This window comes from Echinops telfairi, unplaced genomic scaffold (assembly GCF_000313985.2).
Source record: "Echinops telfairi isolate 266 unplaced genomic scaffold, ASM31398v2 ScPeMD7_70;HRSCAF=299, whole genome shotgun sequence".
NCBI lineage: Eukaryota > Metazoa > Chordata > Mammalia > Afrosoricida > Tenrecidae > Echinops > Echinops telfairi.
The window spans coordinates 52,058,507-52,075,233 of NW_022103968.1; the positions used below are offsets into that span (position 1 = coordinate 52,058,507).

Genomic DNA, 16,727 nt, shown 5'->3' on the forward strand with positions numbered 1-16,727 from the left:
AGACCAAAAAAGAGAGGATACAGTTATGCACCAACTATTTAATAATACATTCATAGATAATAAAATACAAAGTCCATTCATTCGAAATAGTATAAATATAAATAATTCAGAGAACATTTTCTTATACAATATTTGGTCTGAACAGCCATAAAAAAATAAGTTCTCAGCAGTTGATTATCCAAACATTGTTTAGCATTAACTAGCATCAAAAGAGAAGTTATTTGAAGACTCAGAGGTGTAAACATTCTCCAGCTGCCTGCTTTAACCCCCAATCAGAGAAGTCCAAGAGCAGAACAGAGTATCCACTCAGTGAAAACCAGGGCCTGAAGTTGTAAGAAAAGAAATCCTTTCTCATAACTCAAGTTCATTTGTTTTTTTCTATGACTGTGCATGGTGTTTCAGCATTTCACTTTCTTAGGTTTGGAATCAAACCAAGGTAGATAGAGGTTTGCTCTTCTGAATTCTATCCCTCTTTTAACTGAACAGTTGGTGAGCAGTCATTCCGATGAAATGTCAGGGATGAGTCAATGTTCAACTCTGTAACCTGGTAGAAAGTCCCAAAGCATGTGCATCTACTGCCAAAATGTTGGAACATTATTATTCAATAACACCATAATAACTTACAAGAGTGAGTCCTGATGTTTCTGGGTCATGTTTGTGCGATCTTATAAGGCCTAGTGTGCTGCTATAGGTTAGTGGAACTATGAAAGGCCAATGAGTAAAATAGTCTAATCATTCTCATTTGGAAGATGAGAAAGAAAATTATTAGCCAATGAAAATAGTATTTTCTTAGGTCATTAATTCTCAAAAAAAAAAAATAGCAAGAATAATTAAATGCAAAGGTAATGTACTATCTTCCCATATGATCATACAGAGTGGCAAAAAAACAAAAACAAAAAGTACAGTACAATTCAGTTGCAAACCTCAACTTTCATTTGTACAAATAGTAGCACAGTTGTGGCAACTGAACTTTAGAGTTGGTCCAAAGGTGAGGACGGGGAATGGAGTGTTATGTGCCATTGGTGGTGGGGGGTGGAAGGGTCCAGAGGGAAGGTCTACATCGTGTTAGACATAATCAAAAACACTTCTCTTGATGGAAATGAAATGTAAGCAAGTCCACAGGCAGCGATCCTGTGGGAAGCGAGCGGTGCTTGAGCCACTACAGAGCAAATGCTTGGATGTCCTCAAGCATTGCGAGGTTTAGTAAAAATTTTAAATTTTCATCGAGGCTCTTGCGGACACAACTTGGGCTTAGGAGCTTTCGAAATCAATGAAATGACTTTTTCTGCTAGAAAAAGCAGCAATCCAAGAGGAGTGGGAGAACTCGCGTTTCGGTTAACAAATGCTACCCTAGGCAGATGTTCCCGGAGAGCTTGCCGAGCCGGTTTCTATTTCTGCCACCATTAATTGCCAAGGTGGTCCTGGATACTTTTTGACGAAGTGACTCGGGATGGGCTTGCTAGTTCCCCGGCCTCCGGAAGAGTGCTAATTACAAAACACATTACTTAAACACTAGAAATCCATTCATGAAGCTGAGCCAAGTCTCAGATATGAAACATTTAAAAATATCCTTGCAACAGCCTTACTACTTTAGACTTCATCTATTTTTAGAGGTTCCATGTTTGTTTTATGGAAAGGGAAAAAAATTAAAACATGAAAGTGTGCCATGCGGCAATCGGCAATAATAAACAGCACATACATGTTGTAGAAGAAAACATTCAACATCAAGCAGTTGACGTGAAAACAGATTCTGCGGAGGAATTTGTATAAATAGCAATATGATTTTGCTGTCGATGCTAAGCATTTTAAATAACATGCCCTTAAAAGTTGTCAAATTCCTTACTGTATATACATATCGTTTCATGACTTGAACATTCACAAACGTATTTTGAAAAAAAATTTTTAAATGTATTCCTTCACATATAATTGTACAATCATTCAGTATCCTGTTTACATTAACAAACAAGGAAGAACATAGAAACATATACTAGAGACCCTGGAGAAACTGTCCATTGAAATGTACGCATGTCTCTGCATAAAAACAGAAGTTGTCTATCATACTTTTCATCAACCATTTTAAATCTATATCAGATCATATAAAGATTTATAGAAAAAAATTGCACCAATTGTTTGTCAATAGGCTAGACAATATAAGGCCAAATATGCCTTATCTTTAATGTTCCCTTTGAATTTTTAAGATTAAGGACATAAAAGGAACTCCAGAAGAATAGTTGTGGAACTGCTGTCTCATAGAATTACTGCTGGAGAGCAGGGTGAAATTTCAGGCTACATCTTTAAAAGCAAAAATCACTTTTTAAAAGTGCTGAATCACTTCCATCTGGAAAGTGCAGAAGGGTATAAAGGGATGGCGTAGGGATTTAAACACAGGAAAATGAAGTCTTGGTACAGGGAACTAAAGCAAATCCTTGTGCTGGACAATTTTGAGGTCCGCCCCCTGCTCGTCACTAATCAAGGGCAGTTAGCCATGGGGAGGGCGGATGCAGCCCTCTATCGCCCCCATGTTCCCTGAGACCAAAGGCCGTTTGCAGTAGAGGCAGTTCAGAGGAGCGACAGCTTATTCCCTTACTGGTGGCAGATACCCAGAAACTATGGTAACCCTTCAAAGACCTAGACACCTCTACTGATTGCTTCAGTCATTGTCTCCATCAACCCACAATCAACCTGTTAATACTGATCCTGGTAAAACAGGGTCAAGAGAAATTCTGACAAGGACCACAAATCCTGTTTGGATTGGAAATTGTGATTTTTTGCTAGCAGTTTGGCAGGATGTTGTGCTTTGTGACCAGAAAGTGTATAACCAAAGGGGCTTGCTGTGAATTCTGTAGTGTTCCAGCCAGAAGCAACACAAATTCTGCAAGATCATATGCACCATGACAGAATATCGCATGAGCCCCAATGACTTTGCCGGAAGGACCTGGGCAGCGATGGACCGCGACCTCTATGATGTGCAAAGTGAAGAGAGGCTTTGATGCGGCACCCAGCTCACAGGGAGGAAATGGTCGGAAAGGCACTGTCCCCTGCATGTTTTTCTGCACTCACTGGATGTACATTCCTTGATGGCAGAGGGACGTGGCAGAAAAGATCAGATGAGTTAGTCTGATAGGGAGCCAACGTTCAAAGTTTCTGTGTTTTCAGGCAACAGCCATTGTTTGTCAGCATTAGCTCTTTGAGGGCACGACCCTGTAACCCTGGTCTTACCCTTTCCAACAATTTGAGATGGACAGATCACTTAGCTGTTGGACAACTAATGCATCTGCTGCAAGCACATACACATTGTAGTGATAGGCGCTCATCAAAGTTCCTGCCAGTTGAAAAAAGAAAATGCCTTGGCTTTGGTTTAAGATCATGTCTTGATTTGTTGCATGTAGTCCTTTTGAAAATAATGATAGGCCAAAGTGTTTTGTTTTGCTTTGTAAAAGGATGGGCACCGAAATCCTATCTGTAAGATGAAGTAGAAGTCAAAGGTTGTAGCAGGCTTGTCATGGGGAGTAAGTAACTACAGGGTGGGGACGCAGTCTTCAGAGGTGCCTGGGGAGGCCTGCAGAGGGATGGCTGAGTCCTCCTTAGAACCCATACCCCAGTTCCTGGGTCCAAGGCCACTCCCGGCTGGTTGGCCAGAGCCATTGTCCTCTCCTTTCTGTCCTCCCGACCGGTTTTGCAAGGAAGCCCGGACACCCAAGGCCAGCACCAGCAGGCGGTAGAGTTGTAGCACTACTACCAGGAAATTCTTCACTGCGAAGAACACCAGCATCTGGTTGATCACTTTAAAATAGATCATCAGGAGAAGACGGACGACAAGGAAAGGCCCATCTTGTATGAAGACGCTGATTCCAATGTTCCACAGGTCAGCACTGTACTGGCAAAAGAACAGGCTGGGGAATCCTCTGGCAGTCACAGACGAGGGGCACATGACATGCTGCACTGAAAAAGGCAAAGGACAGACCAGTTAAAGTGTCTCCAGGAAAGACAGACCTATAGGATGAGACGATGGAGGCACGCCATTAGCAATGGCTGCTATGCTTGTAAAGGATGACACATGAGGGTTCTGTAACTCCGGGGTGGACGAGATGAAACCAGCCTGCTGTTTAACGTGCTAGAGCACTTTATATTGAAAATGAGTCATCTGTCATTATTCCAATAAACCACACCAAAAAGAGTCCGTTCTCCAGTTTCCATTAAGTTGTTCAGAGCACTCCTTAGTTCTCACACAAAACACAATTAAATAGACCGAAGAGACAGTTGGGGCTCCAGTGTAGCGAGGCAGGCAGGCTTAACCCCAGGAAGCTGGCTGCCATTTCTGACTCCTCCAGCTGCTACTAGTGAGAGGTGGCCGGCCAAGCTCCTCAAGCCCGCTGGGCCTCAGTTTCCTCCATCCTAAACTAGCATACTGACAGTATTTGTGAAGAGGAGAACAGTTACTCATGGACTCATTCTGTACTCAGGGAACTATCCTGGTTCGACTAGTGCCCCCAAATTCATATCAGCTCAGACCTCAGAATGTGGTCTTATTTGGAAGTCGGGTCTTTGCATATGTAATTAGTTCACAAAAGGTCAGAGGGTGGACCTTAGGTCTATTTTCACTGGTGTACCTTTAAGTAGAAGACACACAGAAATACAGACATACAGAATGAAGGCCATACGAATAAAGATCCACAAAATAGAGTGACACACTGCAAACCCAGAAATACCAAAGAGTGCTGACAGCGTCCAGAACTTGGGAAGTGGCCTGAAAGGATTCTGTTCTACACCATTTAGCATGCATGTGGCCATGCCACTGCCTTGATTTCAGACAGTTCGTCTTCTGAACTGGGAAAGAACATAAACATCTCTTGTTTTAAGCCACTCTACTTGCGGTACTTTGTTAAGTCAGTTCTAGGAAACTACAGGCATGTGTCGCCTAATGTCCTTGATAAGACATGTGAAATGGGATGTTACATGATTCGATGTGTGTGAACGTCATATACTCTGTTTCCCAGAAAGGAACACATCCCCAGAAAATAAGACCCACTTACAGTTTTGCCTCTCGCTGAAATATAAGGCATCCCCTTGAAAATAAGCGCCCCCACAAGCTACCATAACTCTGGACCCTGGACCATACTGGCGGGTGCCGCCGCGCAGCTCACGGTTGGCCACAGTGCAGCCAGAGCAGACAGGAAGTGTGAGGTCTCTTTTAATAAAACAATAAACAATAAATGTGTACCGTATTCTTCTTCATGGAAAAATAAGACATCCCCTAAAAATAAGACCTAGCGCATCTTTGGGAGCAAAAATTATTATAAGACACTGTCTTATTTTCGGGGAAACAGGGTAGTAATCTGCTCCAGCTTTGTCTTTAAGCATGTTGGACAAGCTCTGTGACTTAGCAGTGGGTACCAACTTACTGAGAAGGATTTGCTTTTGTGTTTGCTCCTCAAGCCACATCACTAGCAAATATATTGTATCTGATATAGGTCTTTCTAGCATTGTCATTAGCCTTGTACCTTGTGGTGCAGTGGACCCGTTAGTAGATTGGATACATTTTTCTTGGTTTTCGAGGATTAGCATGATTTTTAAGTGTAACATGCAATGGCATTCACTGATTTTTTTTTCTGTCTTTGTGTTTTTTAATAACCTTTTGTTTCACTGGCAGACAATGCTTTCGGTTGGCCTCTGGCTCCTGCTATCACTAGCAGTGGTTTCGCAGCCTGGGGGGTTATGATGTGCTTTCCGGGAATGTTTCTGAATGAAAATGTAACAGAAATAACACACTTTGGGAACACACGATAGATGAAATTGGATGCTGTAGTGTATAAGCCAAATTATACATTGTTTTATGGTAAACATTTCAGGTACAAAGTATGATACAGTACATACATCAGACAGTAACATAGCCATTGATTGTGACTTACAAGCCTAATGCATTGTGTTATGTAGTTCCTGTACCAATCACTTTATCTACAAGAGACATGAGATACAATTGTGCTGTATGAGGAAAGCTATTGGAATAGCTATGTCCTGTGCTCCAATCCAACTTTCTGAACTCTACTCTAGCGCTGTATGACCCTGGTCCTGTCATCAGTGCTGCCTGAGAGATGTTGTGGCACCTGACTGTAACTCAGGGCTGCATTAGAATTAGATTAGCACTCCTGGTTTCTCTCCGCTTTCTCACCTGATCTTTCCCTGGCTGATAATGTTTGGGAGACCAAACAGGGGATCCATGGCTCAGTGCGTCTGGGCCCTTTCTTTTAGAGTTTACTAATGTATTCCTTTATTTGGCCATGGGTGTTCATTGTGATGGGAAAATCCAAGTGCTTAGATTCAAGTACAAACTTAATTCATGTAAAACATATTTTTCTAATGGTGGGAAAGAAAGTCCAAATAAATGCCACTGTTGTTTTATTTTGTTCTAATTTATGGCTTTGTTTCACAGTTTAGAGGAAGAGACTGGATATAATTACTCATCTTCTAGCTGAAGATAAAGGTCCTATTAACAGATGAACCTTTTTGTTTTAATTTCAAAAATATAAATTTAATTCAGGGTCAAGGGTGGGAAATAATTATTTTATAACACAGAAACCTTCCATTTGGAGTGTTTCGTCAACTTGATATGGGTGAACAGAATGTGCTGTTTGCTGGCAAACACTATTGTGATTTAGTTAGAAGTAACATTTGGTCTTTGCTTTTCAAACAGCTGCATAACGTTATCACTCCTGAAAGTTTACAAAATTTCCTTCTTAAATAAAAATTTTCTTAGCAAGGTTATAAACCACAAAATAAAGGAGGAGGGTAAGGATTACCAGAGTGAATGCAAAAAGAAAAAAACCAATATGAGATCAATAACAGCCTTTCTTAAGAAGTTAGGGTTGGAAAATGGCTCTCATGGGGCCCTCCCTCAGGTGTTACTAAACATCTAAAGTAACGGAGCCTAAGATTTTCTCAGTTGACCTGCGGGACACAAGTCCGTGTGTGAGAGAGTATGTGTATGTGCTTATGTGTGCTTGTGTATTATTGTCATACATAATTGGTGGAAAAAGTTTGAAAAAGTGAATGCTGGGATCTAAAATTCCCTCTGAGCTGTCTGGGCATGTTAAAGCAAAATAAAAAGACACCAAAAGGGGGGAAAAAATTAAATAGCACTATCCTAAAGTTCAATTCTAATCTTAAGGCCATAAGAGTAGGGTGCAATGAAAACCAATTCTGGTCTGTGGAAAATGTAATTCTTAAATCCTAGAATTCTTTCAGGGTACGGTGGCATCTAGGAGAATTCCAAATCGAATTGCTAAAGTCATAAAAGTTATAAGATAATGCCCGATTGGTGTTGTTCAACAGAAATTTCTGTGATGATAAAAATGTTCTATTGCTGTGGTGTCCAGTAGAGTAGCCATATGCAACAACTGAGGGCTTAAATGTGTCTAGAGAGTGAGACTGGAAAAAATGAGCTTTTGATTTTAGTCCATTTAAGTTAATTTATATTCCACGAGCTACATGAGGTTGATAACTATTAGACATCACCCCTTTAGGGCATCACTAATATGAAACATCTGGCCACATCTTATTTTTTCTGTCTCTATCAAAGTAAGATCTCATAAGCCTGAAACTGCTCTTATTCCCTCTGAGGCTCTGATATAAGAGGTCTGATAGAGGAATTTAAAAATGACCTTTTAAAAATATGAAGAGCTGACACTTGCCTGCTACTATGCTTTACTAATTACATCTTATTTAGTCATTACAAGAATCCTAACGCTATGATCATCATGCCCAATTGAGGGGTGACAAAACAGAGGATCAGACGTATTCACTAATTTACAGGTTTGACAAATCATAATTGATGAGATAACAGTTTAATTTGGGTCTAAAACTGTGCTCTTTGATCTACTTTGTTACCACCCCATGTCCAAGAATGAATCAACAAATGAATTTCCTAAATTTTAATCTACTTCTCTTCCAAAGTGACCTGGAATTAAGGTGTCTAACGACCCTCTCAATTGTCCCCTTTCCTTCAGTACAACTGACCACCAAGAATTGAAATCTTCTCTTTGCTCCAGTGGACATCAAGGCACTTACCTGCGAGGTCAAGTGGAAACTGCAGCATGCTCCAAGTCCATATAGCAAGGATGGCATAGACTAGTGCAGGATTATTCCTGCAATGCAGACACAATGTTTCATTAATAACAGACACTAAAGTCCTATGCAAAAAGAGAAATCTCCTAAACTCATGTTGTCTTGGTCATGTAAGAAATTCATGATCAATCCATGAATGATCATGATGGAATAATTCAATGAAGCAGGAGGAGGAGAAGAAGGAGAAGAAGAAGAAAGTTGAGCTAGCCCAACTTCCAAGCTTGCAGTTTTGGCCGAGTTTATGGCAAGGCCTCTGGGTCCATTTTGCAATCTCTGTTTTAAAAACCATGGAAACCTTAGGAGAGTGACAGGCTAGGAGAAACGTTAGACACTGATGGTATTTCGAGAAATTTGGGGGGCAGGAGAGAGATAATTGTTTTAAGACGTTAGTGGAAAAGCAATTTCCAGAGGGCTAGAGAATTCTCAAAAATTAAAAGCTCAGCATGTACTATGAAATTGTCATTAGGTAGAGGGAAAGGTGGGAGGCATTTCCGTGACCTCGACGAAGGCAAGGCAAGGGCTGTGACTCGTTTGTTGTTCATCCAGCTATCTCCAGTGCTGAGAACAACGCCGGCCATCAATAAGAGGCGCTCCACATACCTTTGTGGAAGGAATGTTGAATGTACAAAGGATAGAGCCCATTGTTGAACAAACATAAAAAAGACACAGGCATAAGCGAATGGTTTCTAGGTCTAAAGTCAGAAAGACTATTGCAAGCATTTAAAGGATAATCATTAAAGCCACTCTTCTTCCTTCTGTTGAGCAAAAGAAGAAGGGGAGTTATCAATTTGTGGTCAGTGATGTAATAAGGTTTTGTTTCCATCTTCTCATTCAAGAGCGATTTTCTGATTGGAGAGAGCTGGAAAAGCATCAGGGAAGAGTCACTGAAATGGAAGTAATTGCCGAGATTGTAAGGGATAACGTTAAATGCTTCGAGTGTCGAGGCTCCGAAAGATTAGATCCCCACACTCTGAGTTTGTAAATGAGATTTCTAAGCCTTCATTACCTGTCTTGGCAGTTAATGGTGGAAACAAAGCCGGCAACAGAAAAAAATGAAGTTTCAGCTTTCAAAATAAAGCAGAATTATTTCTTAAACCAAAAGAATGCGTTTACTAGTCATTTCTGGTTAGATTATATAAGTGATTATTTAAAAGATTCCCCATGAGTTCTTAGAAAATGAAGGCAATGATCACTAGAAATAAGTGTAGCCTCCCTAAGAACAAATAACACTTAACTGAGTTTCTCTTTTTAATAGAGCTAGGATTGCCAAGCAGGTGATGCAATATAAATTGGTAATAGACCCAACGTATTCGGAAGTTTGCTTTGCTCACCACTATACCACTAACACGACATAATGCAGTTGGGTTTAAAATAAGCCTCTGGAAAATGTCCCTTCTGTAGTGTATTTATGAACAAGACTAAGACTTTTTTTAATTCTGACTGTGGATACAACTGCTAGGTGAATTCCTAGTTGTTCAAATGATGATTCCCCAAAGGGAGTTGTCGGAGGGGCTGCTGCCAGCTCTGCCCTGGGTTCTGCTCTACTTCCCAGATTGATGGCACTGATGGAACACTCCTGATACGTCCGTATGATATGGAGCAGGGACTGAAGACCAATACCCTGGAAGACACCATCAGGATCCCCAAGGATCGTAACAGGATATAACTGGATGGCTCAGAATAGGGTGGAAGAGAGAGCCCTACACACCGCAGCCGTGAAAAGGGAGCAAGGACTCTCTCTTTTCCTATGACCTGATTACACGTCTGCGGTGTAACATGACTTGTGATTTTCCAAAATCAGATGCAATTACAGATTTCTTTACAAAAATCACATAAAGTCTGGGACGTTAAGTGAATTGTCTTGGCAATTCAACCACATCTCCCCTTTGCAATGTCAATGTCTATACACAGTAGGCATTGAATAAGACTCCATGTTTTAAAATAACATTACCTACCCACAATTTCTTAGCACCTACCCTGTTTCAGGAACTTTTCTCAATGTTTAACTCTATTGTTATACTGAATCTTCTTAGTGCTATTTTATTTAAAAATTTAAAAATCTATTTTAATTGGGATTTAATACATATATCATATCATTCCATAATTCAATCAAGTCAAGTAGAATTGTAAAATTGCTACCAATCAGTTTCCAGTCTTTTTCTATATTTAGTTCAATTTTATAAATGATGAAACAGGCATAGACAGTTGAAGTAATTTGCTAAAAATTGGATGGCTGGTTTTAAATGTTGAGGACAAAAAAACCCTGGATGGCTAATTTCAGAATCTATCATTTTAAGGATTGCACTATATTACATTACAATATATGTAGTATGGTGATGGAAACAAGAGCCAGGTGATATATGGAGTAGGTCAGGGAAAGAAAAACTAGTGAAGGTTAGTTAAAAGCTTTATTTACTGTACAGAGAGAACTAACTGACCCGTGGATGAGGAGTAAAACATTCTTCTTTTGAGTTCAGATTCAAATTCAATTCAGATTCAAGTGATAGGGCTTACAGCTGTAAAATGATATTTTAGCACAATACAGAGGGCTACTTATAGGAAGATTACTTTACAATAAAATGATTTGTTCCTGGCATTAGTCTCTTCTCTATTAGTTAATAATTTCAAGCAGAGGCTTGGGGGGGAAACAAACAAACAAACAAACAAACAAACAAACCACCACCAACAACAACTTGCTGAGGCTGTTTTAGAGGGGATTTGCCATAAATGTAAAACAGATTTCACAATTGATGGTCATTGATGAAATGTCTTCTAATCCCTAATTTCAACAATTCTTAAAAACATAAATCCTCATTTGCAATATGTAGTAGGCAAGTCAGTAAAAACAGTGGGAACGCATGGGCTCCTGTGCGGGTGACCACAGTTCATATCCGAGTTCCCACTATCACTAGAGAGACAGTTTGTGGTACCCTAAGCTTAGATTGATCACTTAACTAACTACATGACTATGACCAAGTGAGTTACCATCTGTATGCTTTGGTTTTTCCATTCATAAAATGGGAATGGCAATATTAAGAGCCATATGTTTTTTATGACAATTGTAATAAGAGTAGTACTTAAACCTGTTAAACATATAGCACCTGACAAAGGTTAGTTAAGTATGGTAGGTCGATTTCCACAAGTTAGTTATTATTTTTTATTATGATTTTCTTGCATGACATTCTTTGGTTTTTAAAATGTGTTAGTGGTAGTACTATCTCAATGAAATATTGGGAGACTAAAGATATTATTATAACAAAAACTCCTAAAATACAGATCAGCACATAGCAAGTGATAAATAAACATCATTATGATTATGATTATGTGAGCATGCTACTTAAATTCTTTAGGTCTGGATTTCATCATGTTACAAAATAATAATCAACCTCTAGTCCTCTTTGTCTCATGCACTTTGCCCAGGTTATCGGGAGAGACCAGTCCCTGGAGGACATCATGCTTGGCGAAGTAGAGGGGCAGCGAAAAAGAATGGTCCTCGGAAGATGGAGTGGCTGAAACAATTGGGCTCAAACATAAGAACAATTGTGAGGATGGTGCAAGATGAGGTGATGTTTTTTGATCTGTTGTGCATAGTCACTATGAGTTGGAATTGACTTAACAACAACAACAACAGCCCTCACTGTCCTAACTCATCTGTCATTTGTCATAGCTTGGTGATTTTCAGGTTACTGTGATACTGGAAGCTATTCCGCCAGTATTTCAAATACCAACCCAACAATGTCACCCCTCAAGAACAGGTTTCAGTGCAGCTTCCAGACTAAGATGAACTAGAAAGAAGAAATAGGTGGTCCGTTTCCAAGAGATTAGCCCCTGCAGGCCTTTTGTATAGCCATGGAATACCGTCTGATAGAGTGCTAGAAGATAAGGCCCTCAGATTGGAACACAGTCAAAACATGACTGAGGAAGAGCTGCTTTCTCAACGCAGAGCTGCCCTGAAGGACCTGGATGGACCTTCACTGCTGATGGGGCATGACGCACATTGAGAAGGAACAGTTGCAACCATCTAGCAATAATTGGAAAATAGAATGAACAAAGTATGAATTGAAGAAAATTAAAAGTTCTCAAAAATGAAATGCATAAAGATTGATATATCAGGCATTAGTAAGCCAAAATGAACTGGCATGGAACATTTTGAATCAGACAGTCATATGGTTTATTATGCTGGGAATGACATGATATTCATCATCAAAAAGAACAATTCAACCCCAGGTGCTATAGCTTTTAGTAGATGAGCACCATCAACCTTTCGACCACATTTGCTTATGCACCCAGCGATCTTGTCAGGAAGGTGAGAACCAAACAATGCCACATTATTAGAACAAACCATTCTTGTACTGAGGTAATATTTAAGTAGAGGCCCAAAGTCCATCTGCTTCCTTGTTACATTTGCATATATATATACATATATTCTTTCTTCTTTGCTCTTTTCTTTTTTTCCCTCCTACTTCACTGTTATGTTTATCCATCGTTCACTTCTCAGTAATCCCTCTCTAATACAATTCAATCGATCAAACATGACCATCAGTCCAGACCCCCCTCCCCCCTTTCAGGGCTAAAGGCTTGTAGCTAAACAAGCAGCCATCTAGCAAAAGAGCAACAAACGGAAGAAGCACACCAGCCTGTGTCATCATGAGGTGTCGACGGGAAGAGGTATCAGGAGTTCGTAAACAAGCAACCAAATCAACGTGAAGGGCCATGGATGTAGTGGAGACCCAAAACCCACCTGTAAGAGAATAGGGCAGTTCCTCACAGAAGGGCCACATGGAATGGATGATAAATTCAGGGAGCAGTATGGCACTGATGAACCACAGAACTATGCTCTAATTTTTTAATATCTCTTCCCCTTACTATTATGGTTTTTATGTATTGCACCTCATTAATCATGTGAGATTTCTGTATGTTCATTTGCATATTTAAGATCATTCGGACATGAAAATCAAGATAGATAAACCCTTCAGAAACAGTAACAGAAAGAATGGTTCCCTGAGGGTACAGGTACTAGAAGAGCTTGGGGGAGGGGGGTGTGGTGGAAGGGGGAGCGGATAGCACGGATGACCCTATAACCCCACTCGATGGGCTTGAACAACAGAAGGGTATGTGACTGGGTACAGTGGATGGTGTAAGATATGTATATATATAAAAATAAGAGCAAGGGTTCCTGGGTGGTAGGGAGGGAACAAAGGTGAGCTGATATCAAGAAGTTCAAGAAAGAATGTTTTGAAACCGAGTGTGGAAGCAAATGTGTAATACTGCTTGATGTGACTGAACTGTGAAGTGTTATGATAGCTGTATGAGCTCCCAATAAGATGATTTTTAAAAAAAAGAACATTTCAAGGTCTAAACAAAAATTTACAAAGACTTTGAAGAAAGAATTGTTTGTGTGTTTTGTGTTTTGACAAGAAAAAGATGTCAATAAAGAAAAAGGAAATACATATATGGTAGTCCGGCCACCATTCATTGAGTATCCTCAAAGGAAGAGATTCTTAGGAAAGTCCAACTACCATCAATTCCATAACCTTGAGATAGCAGTCATCTGCTTCTTATATTAGAGCATTTCAGCCGTAGGTCCAAAGGAGTGTGTTGGGTCCCTAATTCTGCTTCAGGTGAGTTGAGGTCAAGTTCAGTTCCTTTAGGGCGCTCTCCAAAATGAATTCTTCTGGTGTTGTCTATGAAGAATGATGTGCATCTCTAAGGGACAGAAGCTGAAATCTCAGTGGTCTATAGCACACAGCCTGGGTCATCAAGGGCTGGATAGAAACTAGGTCAAAACTGTCCAAGGAGAAACAAGTACTGGTTATACTCTTCCTTTGGGTCCTAGGTAAGTATTGCTAAGTGTTCTGCTTTTGTGAATGAGTGTTACTGAACATTTTGCCCTATCACCAATCCCCACTGTTCATATACATGGTGTTCAATCGCTGATGAGTTTTAATCTGTACAAGTCAACAATTCATGAATTGCTGTCTGAAGCCAGCCTATACTCATACAATTTCCTTTTTGTCTAATCTCAGGTGTTTTAAATTCTAAACCACTGGCTAAATAAATGACACCACAGTAGAATGTGTTTACGCATCAGAGAAATGTTCTGTTTCATAAAATGACAATCATGCGTCTAACGTGAACCAGAAACTTATATAAGCTATAGATACAAGAATGCATTTTGGACTCATGCTTACTTCTAGCCCAAATCTAAGAATGATTAGTTTTTTATGACATGACCCTACTTGATACTAGCCCTCATGAAGAGATTGCTGAAGATAAGGGTGCTATAGTGAAGTGTGATGAAGAAATCAGATGGTGCCCAGCTATCAGACAAAATAGCACCTGAGGCTTTAAAGGATTTTGTTCAGATACCTCTAGGTGAGGCCTCAACCAAGTCCATATAGAAGAAGCATACCGATCTGTGTGGTCCAAGAATTTTAAATAATAAAATCCAAATCTGAAGTAGAGAATTGTATCAGAGCTTAAATAGTGAGCACCCAGTCTGTAGGAGGATAAGGATGACAAATCCATTTGCAGAGCCTACACATGGATTAAGTCTCCTGGGAATCTCCTGTGAACATAGTGCAGGGATGTGAATAACCTAGCTATCCTAAAGAGAACAGTGTAAAGTCAATTATGGCAGATGTAGTTAGGTAAAAGTGTAATATCTTATCAATTGATCTCTCTTTTGACCCACTTTAATGATGTTTTGGTTTTTAATATATGCTGTTTCCTTTTCAAATGAGGCTTTTCCATTTTGTCTAATCTTTTTTGTTTGTTCTTTTGCTTCCTGTTTGTACTCTGTATGATTTTGTGTACAGGAAATCCAGGATAGGTGACGTTACAGACAGAGTAACTGGATTAATCATTACCTAGCGGCATGGCAGGGGAGATTGGGGGGAAATGAGGCACTAGCAACAATGAGTACAGGAAGACAATGTTCTGAAATTGACTGTGGTGGGGAGAGCACAGCTCTTCTTCCTATGACTGAATGTGCATTTGTGTGATATATGAAGTATATGCCAACAAAACTATCTTTAAAAAGAAGACAAAGAAAATATGCTTCAAGCATGGATAGATTCTCCTTAATGTGATCAAATAGATTTAAGTCATAGAAAGAATATGGGACAATTTTTTAAATAATTTTTTTAAATAATGTACAAAGTGATCTCTAAATGTGTAAATGACCACTTCAAATGCCCATTACTCTTCCTGGCAATGGAGCTGAACTTCAGACTCATTAGAATGTTGCAGGGTGAGTGCTATATAGGGTAAAAAGATAAGCAAACCCTCTCTTCAACAGCCATGGAAGATTTGGGGAAGTTTTTAAAAAACAACAACCATTTAAGAGCTCTGGAATCAACCAAGGTAAACAACAAATTAAGTTACAGCTTTTCATGGAAAGTTAGTGTTTGGGCCGGGTCCTGACTAGGCAGCGCCCATCTCCTCTCTGGCTCCTCAGGAGGACAGAACTTCAAGACCCCCTATTTCTAGTCTCTCAGGAAGATAAATGACCTATTGAAGTATGCATCTTCTGCCCCAACATTCAAGGAGCTTATCTCTCCAGACCAAGGTTGTGAAGCCACTGTCTCAGCACTCCAGAGAGTAGGTTGGCAAACAAAGGCACTTCCCAGGGATTGCATCCTGACTCAAGGTCCTGCAGTGCAAGCAAAAAATATCCCTTCTTGTTGTCAACGTATACCTCCCTAGCTGGAGCCCTATATATCTCCCAGTGCCTCACCGACAAGCTGTGATTTCCCTGACCTAACTCGTTGGGTCTTGGAGCCCGCCCTGGAGCTCAAGATGCTCCTGTCCCTTTCTCTGCTCTCCCTTCTCTCACGGGAGCTCATTCCCTACCTAATAAAGCTGCGCTGAACCTCATGTTCTTTGTCTCAATCCTGTCTCCATTCAGTGTCTCAGTGTTGACCTCTCAGTTAGTAAAACTTTCGGATGAACAATGGGAGTCTGCTGCGTTCTTGCTCAAGGGTGACCCCGTAGTCCTCCTGTTTCCCAATGGGCTAGCTGTACTGAAAAAGGCTCTGAAGTAAAAGCCAGAGTCCCCTCATGACCAGAAGGTGACGTGGTATATGAAATCCCACACATAGTGGTGTCGCTAGTCAAAGTAGTAAACTTGGTTGGAAGCAAACAGGAAAACCCACAGTACTACCTTGAGATTGCAATTCCAGTTTTGAGGAATAATGGACTAAGGTAAAATTTCATAGAGAGATCTGAAAGTGGAGCGTGAAATAAGAGTTAGATAATCTCTTCCTCTCTATCTTGCTGACTGGGAAACTGCGAGAATACCCGAGGGGACCTGGTGGAAAAGGAAAGCTGACATAGAAATGAAGACCGTTCCCCAGTCACCACAGACCCATTGACAGAGGGTAGGAGCTTGTACACACTCCCGGGACGGGAATGCTCAACAATGGCTCAACTGCCCGTGTCACTCATTGACTACTAAGTGATGTAGCTACGGAAAGATAAAATAAAAATAAGGACACAGGAAAACTGGGTTCAAGTACAGCAAACTCTCACTGATCATAAGTCAAAATTATCTTTAGGAATTTTCCCTTTCACCTAAATTGTCTGATTTGGACTTAAAATTATCC

General features: G+C 40.2%; 1 protein-coding gene across 1 annotated transcript in view; it reads right to left on the reverse strand.

Moving 5' to 3' along the window:
- Window positions 1-781: 781 nt before the first annotated feature.
- Window positions 782-16,727, reverse strand: part of TMEM26 (transmembrane protein 26) — a 51,412-nt gene continuing 35,466 nt past the window's right edge. The window contains exons 5-6 of the mRNA XM_004701375.2: window positions 8,065-8,141; window positions 782-3,942 (exon numbers count right to left, since the gene is read on the reverse strand). Of these exons, the coding sequence (XP_004701432.1) occupies window positions 3,518-3,942; window positions 8,065-8,141 (502 nt within the window). The 3' untranslated portion in view covers window positions 782-3,517. The remainder of the gene's footprint in view (window positions 3,943-8,064; window positions 8,142-16,727) is intronic.